The sequence below is a fragment of the Panthera onca genome, chromosome A2, assembly GCF_046562875.1.
Source record: "Panthera onca isolate mPanOnc1 chromosome A2, mPanOnc1 haplotype 2, whole genome shotgun sequence".
In the NCBI taxonomy this organism is placed as follows: Eukaryota; Metazoa; Chordata; class Mammalia; order Carnivora; family Felidae; genus Panthera; species Panthera onca.
This window is the reverse complement of record NC_138340.1, coordinates 59,707,733-59,726,485: the sequence shown is the minus strand read 5'-3', so window position 1 is coordinate 59,726,485 and position 18,753 is coordinate 59,707,733. Positions and strand designations below refer to the sequence as shown.

General features: G+C 51.3%; 1 protein-coding gene across 3 annotated transcripts in view; it reads right to left on the bottom strand.

Moving 5' to 3' along the window:
* Positions 1-6,097: 6,097 nt before the first annotated feature.
* Positions 6,098-18,753, bottom strand: part of ALDH1L1 (aldehyde dehydrogenase 1 family member L1) — a 137,051-nt gene continuing 124,395 nt past the window's right edge. For all 3 annotated transcript variants that reach the window (XM_060631971.3, XM_060631972.3, XM_060631973.3), the window contains exons 18-23: positions 17,239-17,338; positions 15,858-15,956; positions 12,738-12,903; positions 9,606-9,711; positions 8,234-8,433; positions 6,098-6,437 (exon numbers count right to left, since the gene is read on the bottom strand). In XM_060631971.3, coding sequence (XP_060487954.2) covers positions 6,382-6,437; positions 8,234-8,433; positions 9,606-9,711; positions 12,738-12,903; positions 15,858-15,956; positions 17,239-17,338 — 727 coding nt within the window. In that variant the 3' untranslated portion in view covers positions 6,098-6,381. The remainder of the gene's footprint in view (positions 6,438-8,233; positions 8,434-9,605; positions 9,712-12,737; positions 12,904-15,857; positions 15,957-17,238; positions 17,339-18,753) is intronic.

Below are 18,753 nucleotides of genomic sequence, written 5' to 3'. Positions count from 1 at the left end.
CTAGGATGCTAGAGTTTGGTTATAATGAAATTATTCTCTCTATAGAGATGAATTCAATTTATGAGCATGTTATTGCAAACATTAACTATGTTGCCATTTTTAAGATTGTTCTATTCATTTGGTTTTATGCTGTCATTGTCATATTTGGACACTAGAGACATGATAGTTATACAGAAAGAATGATAAAACTTTCATCTTTTCCTATGCACTGGAACATAGATATGAAAATTATCTATTTCTTAATAAAGAAACAACTTTCCTTGTCTGAGCTGAGAGCCTTGTTGGAGGTAGTGATTCATCCTGCCCACTGATCCTCAGTTTTCCCACTTCTGGACACATGGAGACTGAACTTCCTGTTCCCTGGGTTGGATGGGTCACTGTGGCTAGCCTGAGCCAGTTGGTTAGGAGCAGAAGTGATGTGTCACTTTCAGTGGAGAGCATCTAAGTGCTGACACAGACTCACCAGGGTGTTTCCCCCTTGGCCATGGCACATGTCAATGTCTTAGACCAAGGAGCCCTGGAACAGAGTCCCTGACCATCCATGATGGACACAGAGCATAAGTAAGAAACAAGTTCATTGAGTTGTGAAGCTAGCCAATCATCAATGATACAGAAGTAACTCCTTGTTGAATCTTCCATGTTTTTCCAAAAGTGAACAAATCTGGTCAGGTTCTTTACTACCTCTTAAAAGAATTGTAGTCATGTATCTTTTTTTCCACAAGATAACCCAATGCAGTGAGAATTTAGAATGATCAGCATACAGATTTATTCATTTGGTCAATAAACATTTATTGAGCACCTATTATATATGAAGCCTGTCCTAAGCACTGGGAATAGTGAAGTAAACAAGCTGTGTGTTCTGCCTTCATTGTTTTCAGTTAGAACTCAACACTTGTTCAATGAACAAATACAAGTTTAATATAACCTAGACCTTGCAATTGATTTAATCCACTCCATGAATCATATGGAAGCTAACATTTATCTTGTCCTCACTGAGTGTTAGGCTATTTTCAAAACACTGTGAGGTTTTACAGATGAGGGTATTGAAGCACAGAGCAAGTTCAGTAACTCATGTAAGGCCAGGATGAGACACGTTTACCAAGTCATTCATTCCTAGGTACTTATCAAATGCTTACTATGTACCAAGACTGTGTTTCCAAGTGAATTGGTCTCACATGGGTATTCTGGGCAAGACTGTTTACTAGACAGAAGGAAAGCTTTCAATGTGATACTCTTTGTAGAGAGATGCGTGTCCTCATGCCCTTAATATATTTATTGTAAACTCCTTTACCCATTTGAAATGCAGTTTATAAGGACACTTCACTCCTTGGTCCAGCTCAGTGGACCCCACAACACTAGGGTTGTGGTTATAGTGCCTGCCAGGGACTCACTGCCCAATGCACCTTACACATTCCCTTGGAAGAAGTGGCACTTTTGGAGGATTACCAATGGATATGCAACACAACCTTGTGCCTAAGTTTTTACTCACATAACCAGATGTTCTCTGGAACGTTCTTTGCTCTTGCACTCTGCTCTGCCCGTATCCCCTTGGGCACACAGACCATCTCTTCTTTGGGGTTTCCCCAAGAGGAGCAAGTTCACAGGAAAGCACAGTAATGAGGAATTGTTGACCTTGGAGGGAGAAGGGAAAGGAATTTCCACCACCTATTCCCCGATATATCTCGACGTTTTGCCTTGGCCACCAAGGGATCACCTTCCCCACCTTTCCCCCCGCCTGCCAAGTCTACCTCCTTCCTTTGCCACCTCATTCCTACACACACTTCAAAAATCTTCTTCCCTGTACTACATAGAGCAAGCCTGTGGCCATTTTCTGATCCTGAACATCCCCACCAGCCCCCTTTTACCTAGTCAGAACATTTTTCTGCATGACAGAAGGCACTGCCTGAAATGGCTTCTGGTGAATTCCATTTCCTCTGGCTCATCATGTTTGGATCAAGACAGATCAACAGAATGCTACAGTGGGCTCCAAGGTCTGTCCTCCTCCCCACCCCACCCCACTGTAGTTGGACGAATATGTAGTGTTTCATGCTACCAGGGGGGTCGCTTGTGCCTCCACTAAGTCATCGTGTGCTCAGCTACCTTGGGGAAGGTCATAAGAAACAGCCATCTGCAGCGTAACGCCCTACTATAAAATAGTATAAGGCAGTGGTCATCACATGAGAAAACATATTATTTTCAGGAGGACATAAAAAATGGATTTCTTTCTGTACTCCAGAAAAACTAGTTTGTTTCTTCTGTCACATGGACACCGTGAATTAGGCCACAGATTAGGTTCCCTCACACTCTTGTCAGCTAGAAAGCTCTGAGCTAAATTGTGCTCCAACTTTAGAATGGTATAAAATTTCACAGAACACAATTTTGATACTAACCACACTCCTGATTTTATCTTTGTGCTGTGTTCCTCCTTGGCCCTATTCACACATGCATATTTTCATTTTGTTCATTATATTTCTTAAATGCCTTTAACATGGAAAGATAAATGCATTTAAAATTACAAAAAGACAAGTTTATTTCTCCCATGTACCAATGACTGCTGGCAGGTCACCTTGGATCATATTCACCTCCATGATGTTGGGGATTCAGATGTCTGCCACTGTGTGCAGCTCCGTCCGCCTCCAAAGGTAGTGCCATATCCACATGGTCTGAAAATGCACACCACCCTCTTTCCTGGGTCTGCTTCCAGCCAGTCCAAGGGAAGGAAAAGAGGGAGAGCAACAGCATGACTCCCTGCTTTAAGGGGCACATCTCTGGAGTGAGCACTTCTACTCACATTCTGTCCACTGGACTTGGTTCTATGACCAAGACCTAACTGCAAAGGAGGTTGGGAATTCTGTCTTTCTTCAGGTCAGCCATGGACCCATGCAAACTTTGGGGTTCTAGAACTCAAGAAAGAAGGGGATAAAGGAATGGAAATGCATAAACCGATAGTCTTACCATTCTTACTGTGAGATAATAGAAAATGTGTACTGGTCTCTGTCCATGGTTCCTGGCACAGAGCTCCTGACACCCTTGTAATTTCCTAAGTGATAAGAACGCTAATATTTGTCTCTGACCCTGACACAGTGCTCCCCAAACCCTTGTAATTGCCCATGAGAAGGGCATAGGAGCATCTTTTATTCTATTGAGGTGACTCTGGGTGGGCTCCCAGATGGCAGCCAATCACCAAAAAGACCAAGCCATGATTAGAAACTTGGCATTTTCACCCCCTCCTGCCCCACCAGACCAATCTCCCGAGAGGGGAGAGTGGCTAGAAATGGAGTTAACGATGAGTCATGACTATGTGAGCAAGTGGCCATAAAAATTCCAGCAGTATGGGTTTTGGAGAGCTTCCAGTCCTGGTAAAGACATCCACACTGTGTGTGAGAGGGCACTGTGGCTCACCCCAACTCCACAGATACAGAAACTCCCATGCTCAGGACCCTCCCAGACCTCACCCTATGCATCGCTTCATCTGGCTATTCATCTGTATCCTTTATCATATCCTTATTAAAGTGGCAAATGTGTTTCCCGAGTTCTGTGAGCTGCTCTAGAAAATTAATGTAACTCAAAGTGGGACTCATGGGAACCTCCGATTTATAGCCAAATCAGATACAAGTTGTGGGTAACCTGGACACCTACTACTTGTGACTGACATCTAAAGTAGGTTGGAACAGTATTTTGGAGTTGAGCTCTTAACCTGTGGGATCTGACACTGTCTGTGATGGATAGTGTTGACAGTTGAGTTAAATTGTAGGACACGCAGCTGGTGTCACAGAGAATTGCTTGATGTGGGAAACACTCCCCACATTTGGTGACCAGAAGCATCAGAAGTGAAGTGTTCCATGTAAATGTAAAGGAGACACAATAGGAAAGAAGTACATAGGAAGGGAAAGCAGGGTAGTTTTTCTCAAGTACTTACCTTATAGTTTCAGAAGAATTCTTGAAGAGAGGAGAAGGTGAAAAAGGTAGGAGCCCAGCTGTGCACATTCAAACCAGAGGTGTCAAGATGGAAGTGTAGTGGGGCAACCTGGCTGAAACCAAGCTCTGTGTGTGTGTCTAAAGAGGGGAGAAGAAGGTTTCTGGGCTCAATTTGGGTTTGGATCAGCCTGCGCTCCAAATGTTTCCTGCTCTTCTACTGTGAAGAGCTGTTTGCAGGGAAGACAAGGCTGACCCCGCCAGACACTGGGCAGGCTTCTGGGTGCATTAGTTGGACCCCCTTGGCCCTGGGGCTGTTTGAGGTGAAACAAAGGGGACCTGGGAAAGGGGAAGATAAGGGACTCATCTTGTTGGATGTGTGTTAAGGCAGATCTGCACCCCTTTGGGACAGGAAAATTCTTCTCAGCATGCCTAAATGGCTAGACCAGTTGAACATCTGACTCTTGATTTTAGCTCATGATCCAACAATTTGTGGGATGGAAACCTACATTGAGCTCTGCGTGTAGCCTGCTTAGGGTTCTCTGTCTCTGTTTAAGATCCCTTCTCTCTCTGCCCCTTCCCCACTCACACACTCATGCCCCCTCTCTCAAAATAAATGAACTTAAAATAAGCGGGTGGGGGAGAAGGTCTTCTCTCAGAGAAGTGGTTCTCTGCCATCAATCATCACGATCAATTTCCAGGGAGGAAACAGGGTCCAAGAGGCTTAGGCTGAGGTGAACAACACATTTCTTCCCTTCTGTGGGCACGAGCATTGAGACCACAGTTCTGGTGGTGGGGTGAGCTGGCCCTGCTGCAAGCAGCCAGGTGGGAAATGGGTACAAGTGCCTCCCATGGGGCGTATGCTTCAGGGCTATGGGTCTGGGCTTCGGGGTTCTGAGTTGGCTCATGGAGTAAGAGTTGTCAGTTCTTCATGACCCTCTAAGAAGCCCTCATGAGAAGTTACAGCCTCCTGGCAGTGGTACATGGGGGGTTGATAGAAGAGCCCACTTCCTGCTTGGGCTACAGCGGACATGGGGAGGTAGAGGACCCCCACCCCAAGACGGGAGCAGTAGCCAGTGGATTAGCTTGCTCCCCCCAAACCACAGCAGCTAAGCCCTGTCAAAGAGCAAATCCAAGTGGGCCTGACCCCCAGCAATGGAGGGAGTCAGGAACTCAATACTGAGGGGCTCTCAGAGGGGTGAATTGCTCTGTAGGCAGAAAGGGCTTCAGAGTCCTTCTCACTCAGAAACTAGAGGGAATGCAATTTCAAGTGGTCTTGTAACCTTGGGCAGGTAAATGTCTCTGCCTCAATTTCCTTGTTTATAAATGGGGACAAAAGCAGTTGGGCTAATGGAAGGATTAAATGAGATAAACACATAGTGAGGGCCTGGAACCTCCATGCCTCCAGTTAGTACTACTCAGTGAACTACTGCTTCTCACTACTATTACCACTCACTGTTACCAGGGTAGTCTGGACGGGACTTCTGTAAAAGTGTGTCCTGAAAGGAAGAGAAGCCATCATGGAAGGTAGCCAGGCATAGGGACCTCCCATTGCGGGAGGGAGACAGATTTCATAGGTCCTGGGGGACAGACTTGGCTAAAGGAGGAGGACTGAAGATGTTCCCAGATGAGCAGAGGCTGGGCCAGGACACACCCAGCATGGCCAGGACTTGCAGGGGGAGGAGGGGAATTTCAGAGGGGCAGAGCCGGGTAGGGGTGGAGGGGTGGGATGCCGAGCAGAGTGCTATGTGGGGTAAACTGGGGCAACAGCAGGTAAGTGAGGGTGTAATGTTTGTGCCCTCAGGAGTGGGAGTGCAGAAGGGAGGGCCCCAGAGTCCTGCGGGGTGATAGGAGAAAGAGTGAACAAAGTGGAGGGCTGGGCAGGCAGGGCAGGGCCTGTCCCATCCAGGGAGGCTGCTGCAACACAGGGAGACAGCTGCATCCTGGCACGACGCTTCTGCTGCCCATCCTCTTCCTCTGCTCTGCATTTCCCAGGTATCGCACCACAAATATCTCACACTCCTAGCTTCATCTCAGCACCCATCTTCTCAGGCTGAAGCTGATGAACATTTTTTACTCCTGCACCTCTCCCCAGGACACCTTCCTTGGGCAATGCCACTCAAGTGCCAGGACTTGCAGGGTCACCAGGGGTACCCACAGAGGGAGTGGAGAGACACGGAAGTCCTGCTGCCACTGGTCAGAACCTTTATTTGCCTTGGGGCCAATTTCTCACCCAAACAAAGGGCACTGTGATTGGGCAAGGGTGGGGCTGTCCCAGCAGAGACAGAGAGTGTGGACAGGAAGGTTTCCAACGGTGTCTCAAGTGGGGTGCTGTGCACTCGGGAGGGGGTGAGAGCATGAGACCTCTGGGGGAGCAGCCTAGGCCTCCCCTTGAGAGGGCAGGCCCAGTTGTGCAGGGCGAGGACACATCGTAGAGAGCGGGGCATTCTCTCAGGATATCTTTCTTCAGTACTCAAAAGTAACTGTCTTGACCCGCAGGTACTCGTTCAGGGCCTCCTCTCCTGCAAGACACCACATGCCATTGGGAAATATCCTCACAGCAGCCCCTACAGCAGGCCTGACACTGTTCTGAGCACTGCACCCCTGTTGTCACACAGATCCATGCAGCAACCATGTGGGGTCAGCTTAGGCTCAGCCCCAGATGAGAAGCTGAGGCCCTGGGGGGTCAGGAATCAGTTGGGTGGATAGGCGGAGGTGAGGATTCCACCACAGGTATCAGAATACAGACCAATCTGGGGCAAATGTTCCAGAAACTTCCCTCCTCTGACTACCTCCTCTCGAGGGATGGCAGCCCCATCAGCCAGAGGGCAGCCAAGAGGCTCTTTTGGGGCCCTTACTAACCAGAGGTGCCTGTCCCCACTGCTGCCCCCCAGCTAATTCCAGGTCATGCCGTTACTAGGAAAGGGAACTCACAGGCACCCAGAAGCTGGCTGTGTTCTGCAGCTGTATGTCTGGCCCCATGACCAGTATGTTGGGTCTGTGGTTGCCTGACATCTCCCCCACCCACTAAGGTTAGCTCCAGGAGCCACACTTCACCAGACAGGGCCTGCTGAGTTCTCTTGGCTCAGCCTCAATGGGCTATTGGGGATGCCTGGTTTATGTGCACAGGACACTGGGGATGAGGTGGCAGCAGAGAGGATGAGCTTGCGGAGCTCGGGGGGCATAGCCTTAAGTGCCAGAGATTAGACCCTGGGGACTTGGCACCCACAGTCTCCTGGATGACAATAGCCCTTGCATATTTCCATGGAGGACACCAAGAAGAGGAGGTGGGAAGAGGTGACAGACAAGGACAAACGGAGCAGGACTGTCCAACATCACACCTGTGCACGTGCATGTGAGCGAGCCCCACCTCTGTGTGCACAGTGTGGTACCAGGCTTTGGGGGGTGTTGTCGGGGTCCCTTTAACCAGCACCTTTGGGGGTTCCCACAGCATGTGAAGGATGGATGGGGGGGGTAGAGAAAACAAAATAGCAACCACCTCCCTGAGGATCCTGAGCTGGGTTCAGGGATGGAGTGTTGGGAGACAGCTGCTCTCCCACGCCTTGCCCCCCTCACCATGGCTGGGCCTTAGAGGTAGAATCCCCAACTGGAACCAGTCTTCAACTGCTAGACTCCATAGTGCCAGGATGGGGAGAGTGGCATTCATCCTAAATCATGCAACAGCCCAGGGAAAGAGGAGTGCCAGACCAGATCTCCACTTCTCCTGGCAGGCCAGGCGGGTTGTATGTGGCTACTCACTTGGGTGACATTGTCTCTACACTGGGGACTCACACCACCCCATAGGCCTCCATACTCAGCCTCCATGGCTTCCCCTATTTCTGTGGATGAAGCTCTGACCATGGCCACCAGGACACTGCTCTCTGGCCCCTGCCAGCCTCCCTAGCCTCTTCTCCTCCAGTCCTCCTGTCCCTGAACTGAGGCCCTTCTCTGCAGCTCCAAGACCAAAGCTGGTCTCTCAAGACCTGCTGTCCCTTCTGCCAGGAGCACACACCCTCAGGTCTTTATTCTGCCTCTTCCAGACACTGGTGTCTCAGTGCAGGCACCTCCTCCTGGGAAAGGCCCACCCTGGTCCCCGTTAAAGTCACCTTCCCAGTCTCCCTGGCCAGATCACTCTGTCTTGTCTGCTTCCTGCAGTCCTCACTTTCTAGCAGGATCTTGCATACCGCCTGAATTATCGCTTGTCCCCTCTTGGTAAGAGGTGAGCACTGGCAGCCATCTTGTCAGTGCTACACCTCTGGCCCCCAGGACTGGGCGGGCGGGGGCCAAGAGGCCTTACAGGTGTTCAGGATTAGGTTACCAAGGTCTTTGCCAAAGCCGGACTGCTTGAACCCTCCGAAGGGAGCGGCCACGTCGGTCTTGTTGTATGTGTTGACAAACACGGTGCCTGCCCCCAGCTTGTCGCTAACATACAGGGCCTTGTTGATGTCCCTGGTGAAGACGCCAGAAGCCAGGCCAAATTCTGTCGCATTGGCCCGAGACAGCACGGTGTCCACGTCACTGCGGGGAAAACCCAGGAAGAACTCTGTGAGGAGGGTCATGGGGCCACCCGAGGCATGGGATGCAGGGAGACCTACCCCCCTCCTCCGAGGGGAGGTGCCACCCACTCCAAGCTTCCCATCATGCAGGACCCTCTGAGAAATCATGCTGGGCCGACAGCAAGTATGGAGGAGATAGGGCAGCTGAGAGAAGAGGAAAGAATGACAGGCAGGAGGCAGAGTAAAGTCAGACCATTCTGGTCATCATGGGTGAACCCCTCACTTTATAGACCAGGGGATAGGAGCCCAGAGAGCGGGACAGGCTCAAGCCACACCCACATGGAAAGGAACACTTGTCAGGCATTCCTCATGGAGCTGCCCTGGGGGCGTCCCCACCACAGACATTATAGGCTTGAAGATTCAGCACAATATTTGCTTGGTAGATGGCAGAAAAGTGTCTCATTCTAACACAGCATGTGAAGATAATTTTGATAATTTTTTGACAGCTGGAAGTATGGTGTATCGAGGATGAGGTGCCATTCTAGAATCTGCTCAGAGGTGCTACTTTGAAAAATAATAGTCAGGAAAAGAACCTGTGGTAAAGCAATTATGGCCGGTCCCTATTCCTCTCCTGGCCTTGATGACTTGCTGGACCAATAGGAGAGGGGAAAGTGAAGTTCCGGGGTGCCTGAGGCTGACTGATGGTTCTTGAGGAGGCTTACATCTTCCACTGGCCCTCTTTGGGTGAGTGAGGTGCCAAGCAGCAACTGCCATGCCACAGAAAGCCTAAGGGGAGGCCCTGACATGGAGGTAGAGATGGCCAGTCCAATCGAATGCTGACCAAATTGAAGATTCACAAGTGAAATAAGTAACTTGTTATTCCAAGCCACTGGGGTTTGGGATGGTTTCTTACACAGCAGTGGATAATGGGAACAGGACCAGCAGGCAGTGAGAGGCATCAGAGAGATGAAGTGGATGCTCTCAGTTGGACCCAGCCCTCCTGGACCTCCTGGGACTCTCCTAACTTCAGTGGTTGACAAGGACTGGGAAGACTAGGCTAGGCTTCATCCTTAGCCTCCACCCCACCTGAATTCTCCTTCTGGCCACACCCGCCACCCACAAAGCTCAAGGGAAGAACCCAGTAAAGCATGGAAGAGGATCCGGTTCTCAAGAGACATAAGCAGGGCACACTACCCATCAGCAAACCGAGAGATGATCATGATGGGCCCAAAGGACTCCTCCTTGGCTATGAACATGTGGTCCTCCACATCCGTGAAAACAGTTGGCTCGAAGAAGAAACCTAAGGGGGAGACAGAGGTCCGTGGTGTGTAGGTGGGTGGTCCTCTCCCAGGCCAGACCTGGTCCTGTTGGCCACCATGCACACATTCCCACTCTAGCACTGCAATTTGTGACACCTGTGTGGTGAAGACCACATGCTGTGGGTGCCTTTCCTGCCTCAGGAATATGAGTCCATGGGATTATCACAACTCTTTCAACTAAACGTTGCTGAGGAAAATGAGGCTAATGCTCAGTGTTGGTCTGTGATAGAACAGCGATTCTGTACCTAGTATAGCCCTTCAGGTGGCTCTCCATCAGTCTCTGTGGAGTAGGTTGAGTAGGGGGAGGTCGCACATGAGTTCTGATAGGATCTCCCAGAACTGCTTCCCATCTCCTTCCAGACACCTCAGTGTGGGAGCTGGTGCCCCAGGCACAGAGGCAAGTGCCTCCTGCTCTCCTGTCAGCACATGCCCACCACCTACTCCCATCCAGACTGCTGCCCCTACAGGCCCTGGTTCTAGGTGAAACCACCTCTGACCGCAGAAATGCTTCCTCTATTTCTCCTCTAGAAACAGAGTGCAGGGGCCCTGAGACCCTACCTGACTGAGATTTCATTTAGCCTCACTAGGGAAAATTGAGAGACGTGAAATTTTCTCTTTCTGGTTTTTTGAAAAACAAAAAGAAATTAACTTTAAAAGTAACTTAAGGGGCGCCAGGGTGGCTCAGTCGGTTAAGCAGCCGACTTCGGCTCAGGTCACGATCTCACGGTCCGTGAGTTTGAGCCCCGCGTCGGACTCTGTGCTGACCGCTCAGAGCCTGGAGCCTGTTTCAGATTCTGTGTCTCCCTCTCTCTCTGGCCCTCCCCCATTCATGCTCTGTCTCTCTCTGTCTCAAAAATAAATAAACGTTAAAAAAAATTAAAAAAAAATTAAGAGTAACATAAATAAAATATTCCATATTTTTCACACATTTGTAAATTATATTGTAACATTAATTACAATTTTTAAAACCAAAGTTAGGTATGAGGGGTGCCTAGATGGCTCAGTCGATTAGGCATCCAACTTTGGCTCAGGTCATGATGTCGTGGTTCGTGAATTCGAGCCCCGTGTCGGGCTCTGTGCTGACAGCTCAGAGCCTGGAGCCTGCTTCAGATTCCATGTCTCCTCTCTCTCTGCCCCTCCCCCACTCACACTGTCTCTCTCTCCCTCTCTTTCTCAAAAATAAATAAACACTTTTTTTAAAAGTTAGGTATGAACACATATTGGCTCATGTGGTGTGGCCTGTATTCACTCAATCTGCAAACAAACTGTTGCCCATCAGGTGCTGGAGGCTCTGGGCTGGCCAGGCTCTGTCCCTTTCCTGTTCCTTCATATTCTTCTCTGCCCTTCTGGGCCCCATGAGGGGGACTGTATGGCCACGCTCCCTCATCTTCTGGCTTCTAGTAGAGTTTGTACCTCATAGCTCTACCCCTCACCAGATACCAGGAATTCTATGCCCTCCTCTTGGCCCTCAGGCCAGGGGGTGGTGATGGTGGCTCCCCACTGTTCCTGGTTTCGAGGTAATGCACTCCCTCCCCTCACTGCTCTGCAAACCATGCCTTCAGTTCACTCTCTCCAATCAGCCTCTGAACTCTGCAGAGAGTGGCAGTCAGTGGCTATACAATTGTCACTGTAGAAGATGCCAGGGAGCAGCTGTGACACAGGAGCACATATGGTCTGGGTCTGGCTGTTATTTGAGCTGGTTGGTGAATTCACCAGGTGGTGAAACGGGAGCTGGTTGCTCATCAGAGGAGCAGCAAATGCACAGGGAGCAAGAAAAGGAGAGATGTATTCAGAGAGAATAAAAAATGGTTGGAGCATGTGTCATGGGCGAGCAAGTTAGAAACAGATCATGGAAGACCCTGTGTATGAAGTGAGGAGATTGAGCTTGTCACTGCAGGGGGATGGGTCCCTGTAGAAATTGCTCCAATGTTGGGGAAGATATAAGCAGACTTCTGGCAGCTACATGAGTGAAGGGTTAGCATGGCTCAAGAGGTTCCTCAGGAAGCAGACATGATGGTCCAGGCAGGACAAGCTGTGGAGAGTTGGCAGGATGGTAGGAGGGATGCAGGGCAGGCAAGAAAGATTTTTAATTTAATAGAATCAGGCAGTTAATTTAGAGTAGGGGATCAAGAAAAGAGAGGAGTCTAATATTCATTGTTTCCTTCCCTCCTTCATTCCATGAAATTAACTCAGGTTTCATATGAGTCTCAGTGCTGGCATGAAGGACCTAATGGTGTAGACAGAGACAGACACAGTGTCTTTCCCCATGTAGCAGGCAGTCTAACAAGGAAGCAGTTCAAATAGTCCATGCTGCAGCTCCTGCTCCTCTGGCTCCAGTGACTTGATCAGATGGAAGATTCCAGAGAGGCAGGTGTATGCTTGGGTCAGGTTGGGGCTGGGGGAACTCAGATGTGACGGATTCGGTACCCATTCAGTTCAAAGGGGCCGTGGACATACAGGTGGAGGTGTCCAGGTGGGCAGGATTTCTGGATGAGGAGGAGCTTGGAGACAGATATTTGGGAGGGTACGAGCCACTGCAGGGGGTGAGATCCTCCAGGGAAAATGTCTGCCATAAGCAACACTCCAAGCTCAGGAGAGACTTGAGCATACCTCCATTTAAGGGACAGGTGGTGAGGGAGGTTCAGTGAAGAGTGGCCACTGAGAAGTAATGCCAAAGATAGAAAGCCATGAAAGCCAGTGCCTTGGAATCCACAGGAGGAGAGAATTTCACAGATGTGGAGAGGTTTATGGCAAATCAAAGTCCACTATGATACACATTAAACCAGCACTGACTGGATTTCAGCTTTGCTGTCTTCACCTTGCCAGTACCACGCCTGGTCTGGCAGGTGTCCAGATAGCCAAGGCCATGGCATCCAGTGTCACAGATGGGCCCTGAGGCCTGGGAGCCTAACCATGGCCTTCACATACCTCCAATTAGAAGTAGACAGGAAACCAGAGGCCATGCTACTGGCCCTTCAGTTCACCCAAGTGGAGTGCTCTGACTGACCTGGCCGAGGGACTTGACTCCCACCACAGACCAACGTGGCCCCTTCCTCCACGCCACGCTGGCAGTACTCTATTAGCTTCCGTAGGTGGGCTTGGTGGTTCTGCGGCCCATGGTTGGTGTCCCGATCTAAAGGGTTACCAATCTTCATCCTCTTCACCTCTTCTACCTGTGGAAAGTTCTCCCAGTCAGGTCCTGCTCAGGTGCCCAAGTTCCTGGCAATGCTCCAAACCTGACCCACTGACATTTTTGCATTTGGCCTCCAGCCACTGGCCCCTGAAGAAATTCCACACACCCTCAGGATGTTCCATATTCTGGTTCCAAACCTGCCTTCCAAGCTGAAACCCAAGATGTATCCTATGTGCAAGGAGACCTGAGCGTAGCATCAGATGAGCTGGGAAAACAGAGGTGTCCAGGGATATGGGTGAGGGCCGGACATGGGGCTGGGGGTGGTGTCAACAGAGTGTGTCTCTACACTGGTCCTGTGCCCAGCTTCACAGGCCGAGAAGCTGAAAGAACATTTGTCTGGGGACTCCAGAACATGGGATGGGGATGGGGATGGGGCCAGGAAACACCAGTCCTGCTGCAATGCCCCAGTGGTAAGAGTAGAGCAGAGGGGCCTGGGCCTTGAGTCCACCCACTCCTGCTCCCACTTCTGCCTGCTTCAGGGCCCAGCTTCAGGGCCTCCTCCTTCCAGGAAGCCTTCCCTGTTGCCTCAGCCAACACAAAAGTCTTTGCTGCCTGGAGACGCAGGTCTGGGTCTCCACAAAGGATGTGCCAGATGGTGTCTGCTGGATTCTGGGGCTGAATGCAGAGAGTCATAAAAGCCTCTGAGTATGGGATGCTGTGCTATGAAAAAGAACTCAGATGGCATAACCAGTGGGATGTAGACATCAGAACTTCTGGGCTCCAGGCTAGGATCCACCCCTTCCATTTTTCTCTCTCCAGGCTCCTTCCTTGGTTTCCTAAAATCAAACAAGGTCATCTACACCCTCCCTGTGGCTGCATCAAGGTCAGGCCTGACTGGCCATCTCCTCTACCTCTGAGGCGAGGGCTGTCTCACCCCTCCATTCAGGCTCTGCGCACACATTCCAGACAGGCCTAATCAGATGCAGCAGACACTCAAGTCCCCGAGAAACACCCTCTTCCCTTTCACCAAGAACCCCTTCTCTGTGCTGAAGGGGGTTCCCATCTCCTGCTTTGCTCCCCTTCTCTGCTCTCACTTGGCCACCCTCCACCCAATCTCCCTAGGACTCCAAGAGCAATGGTGCTGACCGTCCTGGGTGCACTTCTCCCTTGCTGTATTTGGGAACTGAGATGATCCTGAGAGTTATCCTGGGATTCTGTCCCCTGCCTCACTCTGTGGGAGTTTCATGACTTCCCTGCAGTCTCCAGAAGGGTTGTGCTCCCCATAACCACATCCGCTCAGTGAGCCGCCCCCTCCATCATGATTCTCCATCCGTGTCCCAGGTTCAGCTATTCCTGTGCTGGGCGTGTCACAGCAAAGGACTTGCTCAGCCAGGCTTCCCAGCTCCCAAACTACAGTGGGTTATACAAGTGGACACCACTGTATGCACTTCCCATCGAGGTGGAGCTGGTTTCCCACCCTTTGAAACTGGGGTGGCCTGTGACTTGCTTTGGCAGGTAGAATGTGGCATGAGCAACCTTTGAGAGATCCAAGAGGGCTCTCAACTCCTGCTCTCACTCTTGGGAATCCTGCCACTGGCCCCGCATGTGCCCGAGCACACACTGTGAGAGGAAGCAACACAAGGACAAAGATGAGCCTCCCCAGTGCAGCCACCAGTGCTCCTGCTGGCCGCAGATGCACGAGCCAACCTCAGGTGAACCTGGGTTGGTGCCCACGGTGCCAACCCACAGGACGATGACTGCACAAACAGCATTTACCAAAGCCACTAAGTTTGGGGACTAGCTTATGACATGGAAAAAGCTGTTACACTCCCTTTTCTAGAAGGTCTGCTCCTTTCCTCCCTGCCTTTCATATTTTTACCCATTATGCAAGACCCTCTCCAGGGACACCTGGGTGGTTCAGTGGGTTAAGTGTCCAACTTTCAGTTTCGAACCAGGTAGTGATCTCGCTGTTTGTGGGATCGAGCCCCATGTTGGGCTTTACACTGACAGCATGGAGCCTGCTTGGGATTCTCTCTCTCTCTGTCTGTGCCTCCCCCACTCAAGTGCACATGCACTCTCTCTCTCTCTAAAACAAAAGACCTTCTCCAGAACTCCTTCCGAACACCTGTCCTGCCTTGTCTCAGTCCTGCTCTCTCTTTTTTCCTGGCTTCATACAGTGTGTTTAAACCTGCACACAGGGGTTGTGTTCCAGCATCCCCTCCCTTACCCACTGTGATCAGACTCTCCTTTCCAGGATGTGGGGAAGGGCTCTTGGCTGAAGCTGAGCCAACCAGAGCCCTGTGGGTCCTGCAATCACTAAATGGACCAGAGATGGACCTGGGACCCAGTCATGCCAACCAACATCCTCCCCCACAGCCTTTTCTAAGAGAGTCAGTGGGGACAGGGTGACTTTCCCTCTGGTTCTATGCTATCAGCGCCATGCCCCTGTGGGCACCCATCCCACAGCAGCCGTGAGAAGTGGTTGCTGATGGTCCCAGGTCCAGGGGGGAACTCCTCTAGTCCATGGACACTCACAGCCAACAACTGTTGAGAGGGGATAAACGCCTGGCCCTTGACCCAGGGGTACACCTAAGAGCTGTCCTTCTTGCTCCAGAGCTCCTATGTGTGGGTCAGGCTAGGGCTGGATGTCACTTGAGACCATGTCCTGTCTCTGTCCTCTCCTAGTCCCTCTCACCTCTTAGTCTTCACCTGAGAGCTCATCCTTAGTGAGCCACATGCACCTGAATTCCTGGCTCAGGCTTCACTGCTGCAGACGTGCCCTAGCACAGGCCCTTTCTGGTTATGTCAGTGTGAGGTGCAGGGTTGCTATTTCTTGCTGAAACAATAAAAACCAGTAAAAATGATACGGCTTTGCCTGAGGGTTTCCTTGCTCAGATGAACAGTGCCCGACTCCACCTGGCCCAGCCCTGTCTCCCTGTCCCCAACCCCCTGCAGCCCAAGTCTTCCTGGTGAGGACTCTTCAGCATAACTTACCACCTTCTGCACAAAGTGGTCGTGGATCGAGTCCTCTATGAAGAGCCGGCCCGCCGCAATGCAGTTCTCACCTTTGTTGAAGAAGACAGAGCTCATCCCCTTCAGAGAATGGATAAAGATGCTGGCTTACAACCTCTCCCAAGGCACCATCCCCCCACATCCCATCGGCCCCAGGTAACCCCTTCCTATAAGGAAGGGGAAGAATGTGTATGTCTTGACCTTTGATGGATGGTGGGCCAGACCCAGCCAGTGCTGGGCATACAGGCTCCACTCATTCCTCAGTCACCTCAAGAGGAGAGATGAGTCCTATCCCCTGGGGACACCTGTGTCCACACTGCAGAGAGTGGAGAACAAGTGGGAGTTAGGGAGTGAGCCTGGAGACCCTGTATGCAGGCATGCTCCCTGGGGTGATACAGGAGGGGTCAGAACTCACCCTCTTGGGGCTGAGCCTGGAGGGTCTGTTAGCTTGGAGCAGGCAGCAGCCCCATGTCTTTGAGGGACAAGGTGCCAGCTCAGGCCTGAGAGAACTCCTGGCAGGGGTCCAGAATGACTGTCCTCAGTGGCTCAAGGGAGCCTGTATTTTGGACCTGGGGAGCCCTATGTGGGGGACCAGGGGAGGAGGGTGAGCCTGACTGCTCTGGGTCAAGCTCAGCTCTCATGGCAGCTGGGATTGCACTGCCCAATGACATGGCCTGAGCCGCTGGCCCTGCAGCAGTGGCCTTGGCACCAGGGTCAAGACCCTTGGGCTGATGTACTTGTCTCCCTCAGTTTCCCTGAGGCTGTACTCTCTTTCCTGTCCATGCTGGGTGTCACATTGTGCTTCAAGACACCTTGAGACTTAGACAGAATGGGGCATATTTGGGCACATGGTTGAACATGGCCTTACTGGCTTGCTCCCAAAGTGTGGAGAGGGGGACTGAGGCGTAACAATGAGTGACAATACGAACATAAGGACAACTGACAGCACCTGCTACATCTTCTAAGCCCTTCAGACTTAATAGCATGTTGAATCACTGTAACAACCATAGGTGTATTCTCCCCATGATACAGGTGAGAATGCAAAGGCCAGAAAAGTTAAGTAACTTGCCTGAGGCTGCCCAATGAGTCAGTGGTGGAACTGGGCAAACAGACATAGCAAAAAGGAAAGGGTTTCATGCTGACCAGAACAGATGGGAACATGGCTAACATTTCCCATTCTGTGAAGCTGATCTCAAATCCTGACAGTTATGAAACATCTTGGGAAGTTTGTTTTTCTGGAAGGCATATGGAATTCTTTGTCCCCTAGGCCCCTTCCTGCCAGTCTAGGCCAATTTTGTGAGTTTGTGGAATCAGCGATGGGCACCCCATGTCCGCCCCCCACCCCCTTCAGGCCGGCCCTCACCATCTGCACAGCCTTGCTGAGGTCACAGTCAGCAAAGATGATGAGGGGCGACTTCCCGCCCAGCTCCAGGGAGACCTTCTTCACGTTACTCAGGGCGCAGCTGAAAGGGACATAGGTTGGTAGGGCTGAGTCCCTGGGAGATGGGGACACAGGGGCTCCAGGTGGAGGAGCCGAGGGAAGCTCCAAAGCATGCTGTACTCAAAGAGCAAGCAGAGGGTCAGAGGGGGCTTCTCCCCACTCCCACACTCATCTGCTCTCCCTGCCTCACTCCTCTCTCCACACCACTGCCTTCCTCCTTCTCCGCACCCAGGCTACGCCCACAGCGGGGTCTTTGCTCTCACAGCCCCTCAGGACCCTTCCTGCTTCACATATCCTTGAACTTCATTCATCACTTTCTTCTGGCCTCTGCTCCAATGTCCCCTTGCTGGGGTGCCTGCCCTGGTTGTTCCCTATAAATTGCATGCTCCTGAGCTCCGTGCCTGATGTGCTTTGCTGTGTGGAGTATTTGTGTCTGACCCTGCCCATCAGAGAATAAGCCCCACCAGGGTGGACAGGCATGTGTCTGGTCATGCAGCTGTGTTTATCCAATGAATAAACCAAACACAGAACCATTCCCCCATTGGCGTGGCTACAGTGTCATAGGGCCTTTGTCCCCTTGGATGTTTAGTGACAGGTGCAAACAGAGAGAAGGTGGGGGTCCATCGCATGCTATATCAGTGGGCACAAAGTGGACTTACTGACACTGTCCTCAAAGGGACACTCACAGGAGTGGGTCAGTGAAACACAAGCATGGCACAGGGTGGGAGTGGTGGGGGGGTCTCCTTGCTCAGGACTTACCCAGGAAGAAGGCTCTCATCTCAGGTGCCAGCCTCAGGGTATTCTTGGAATGTCCTCAGGTGATGGCAGTCCCAGAGCCACAGGACACCCACCCAAGCCCTCCTGCCCTGAAGTCCTCAGAGCTGACATTTACTGAGCCCTCACTCACCCTAGCACATATGTGCTTACATAGGACTATTGCCTACACAGCATTGGGAAGACCAGATGATTTACTTGTAAATCAACTGCTGTGACTACTTGCAGTTAGCCCCTGCCCCCACTCCCTCATCCGTCCATCTGCACCCCAACTATCAGTCCTGCACCACCACCAGCCTCCCTCTCTTCAATGCTGAGGCTTGCTCTGCTGCACTCAAAACACTTCAGAGTTGCTCTTCCTGGACCCATTCACAGGCTGTGATGTCAGCCTCCACTGACCCTAAAGATACACTCTACCAGCCACATTGGCTGTGGCTCCTGGCCCAGAAAAATATGCCATATAAAGCTGCTGTGATCCTCATAAACATGGTGCCCACTTAAGGAAGGCACCAGGGCCCAGGATGCACCCTGTCCCACAAAGGGCATGTGTGGGGCCAAGGGGTGAGAACCCCATCTTGTGGGGGCACAAAGAGGCCCCTGGAAAGCAGGGTCATGGGCTACAGAAGTGTCCCAGGGAAAAAGAACACTGCTCTGCACTGGGGG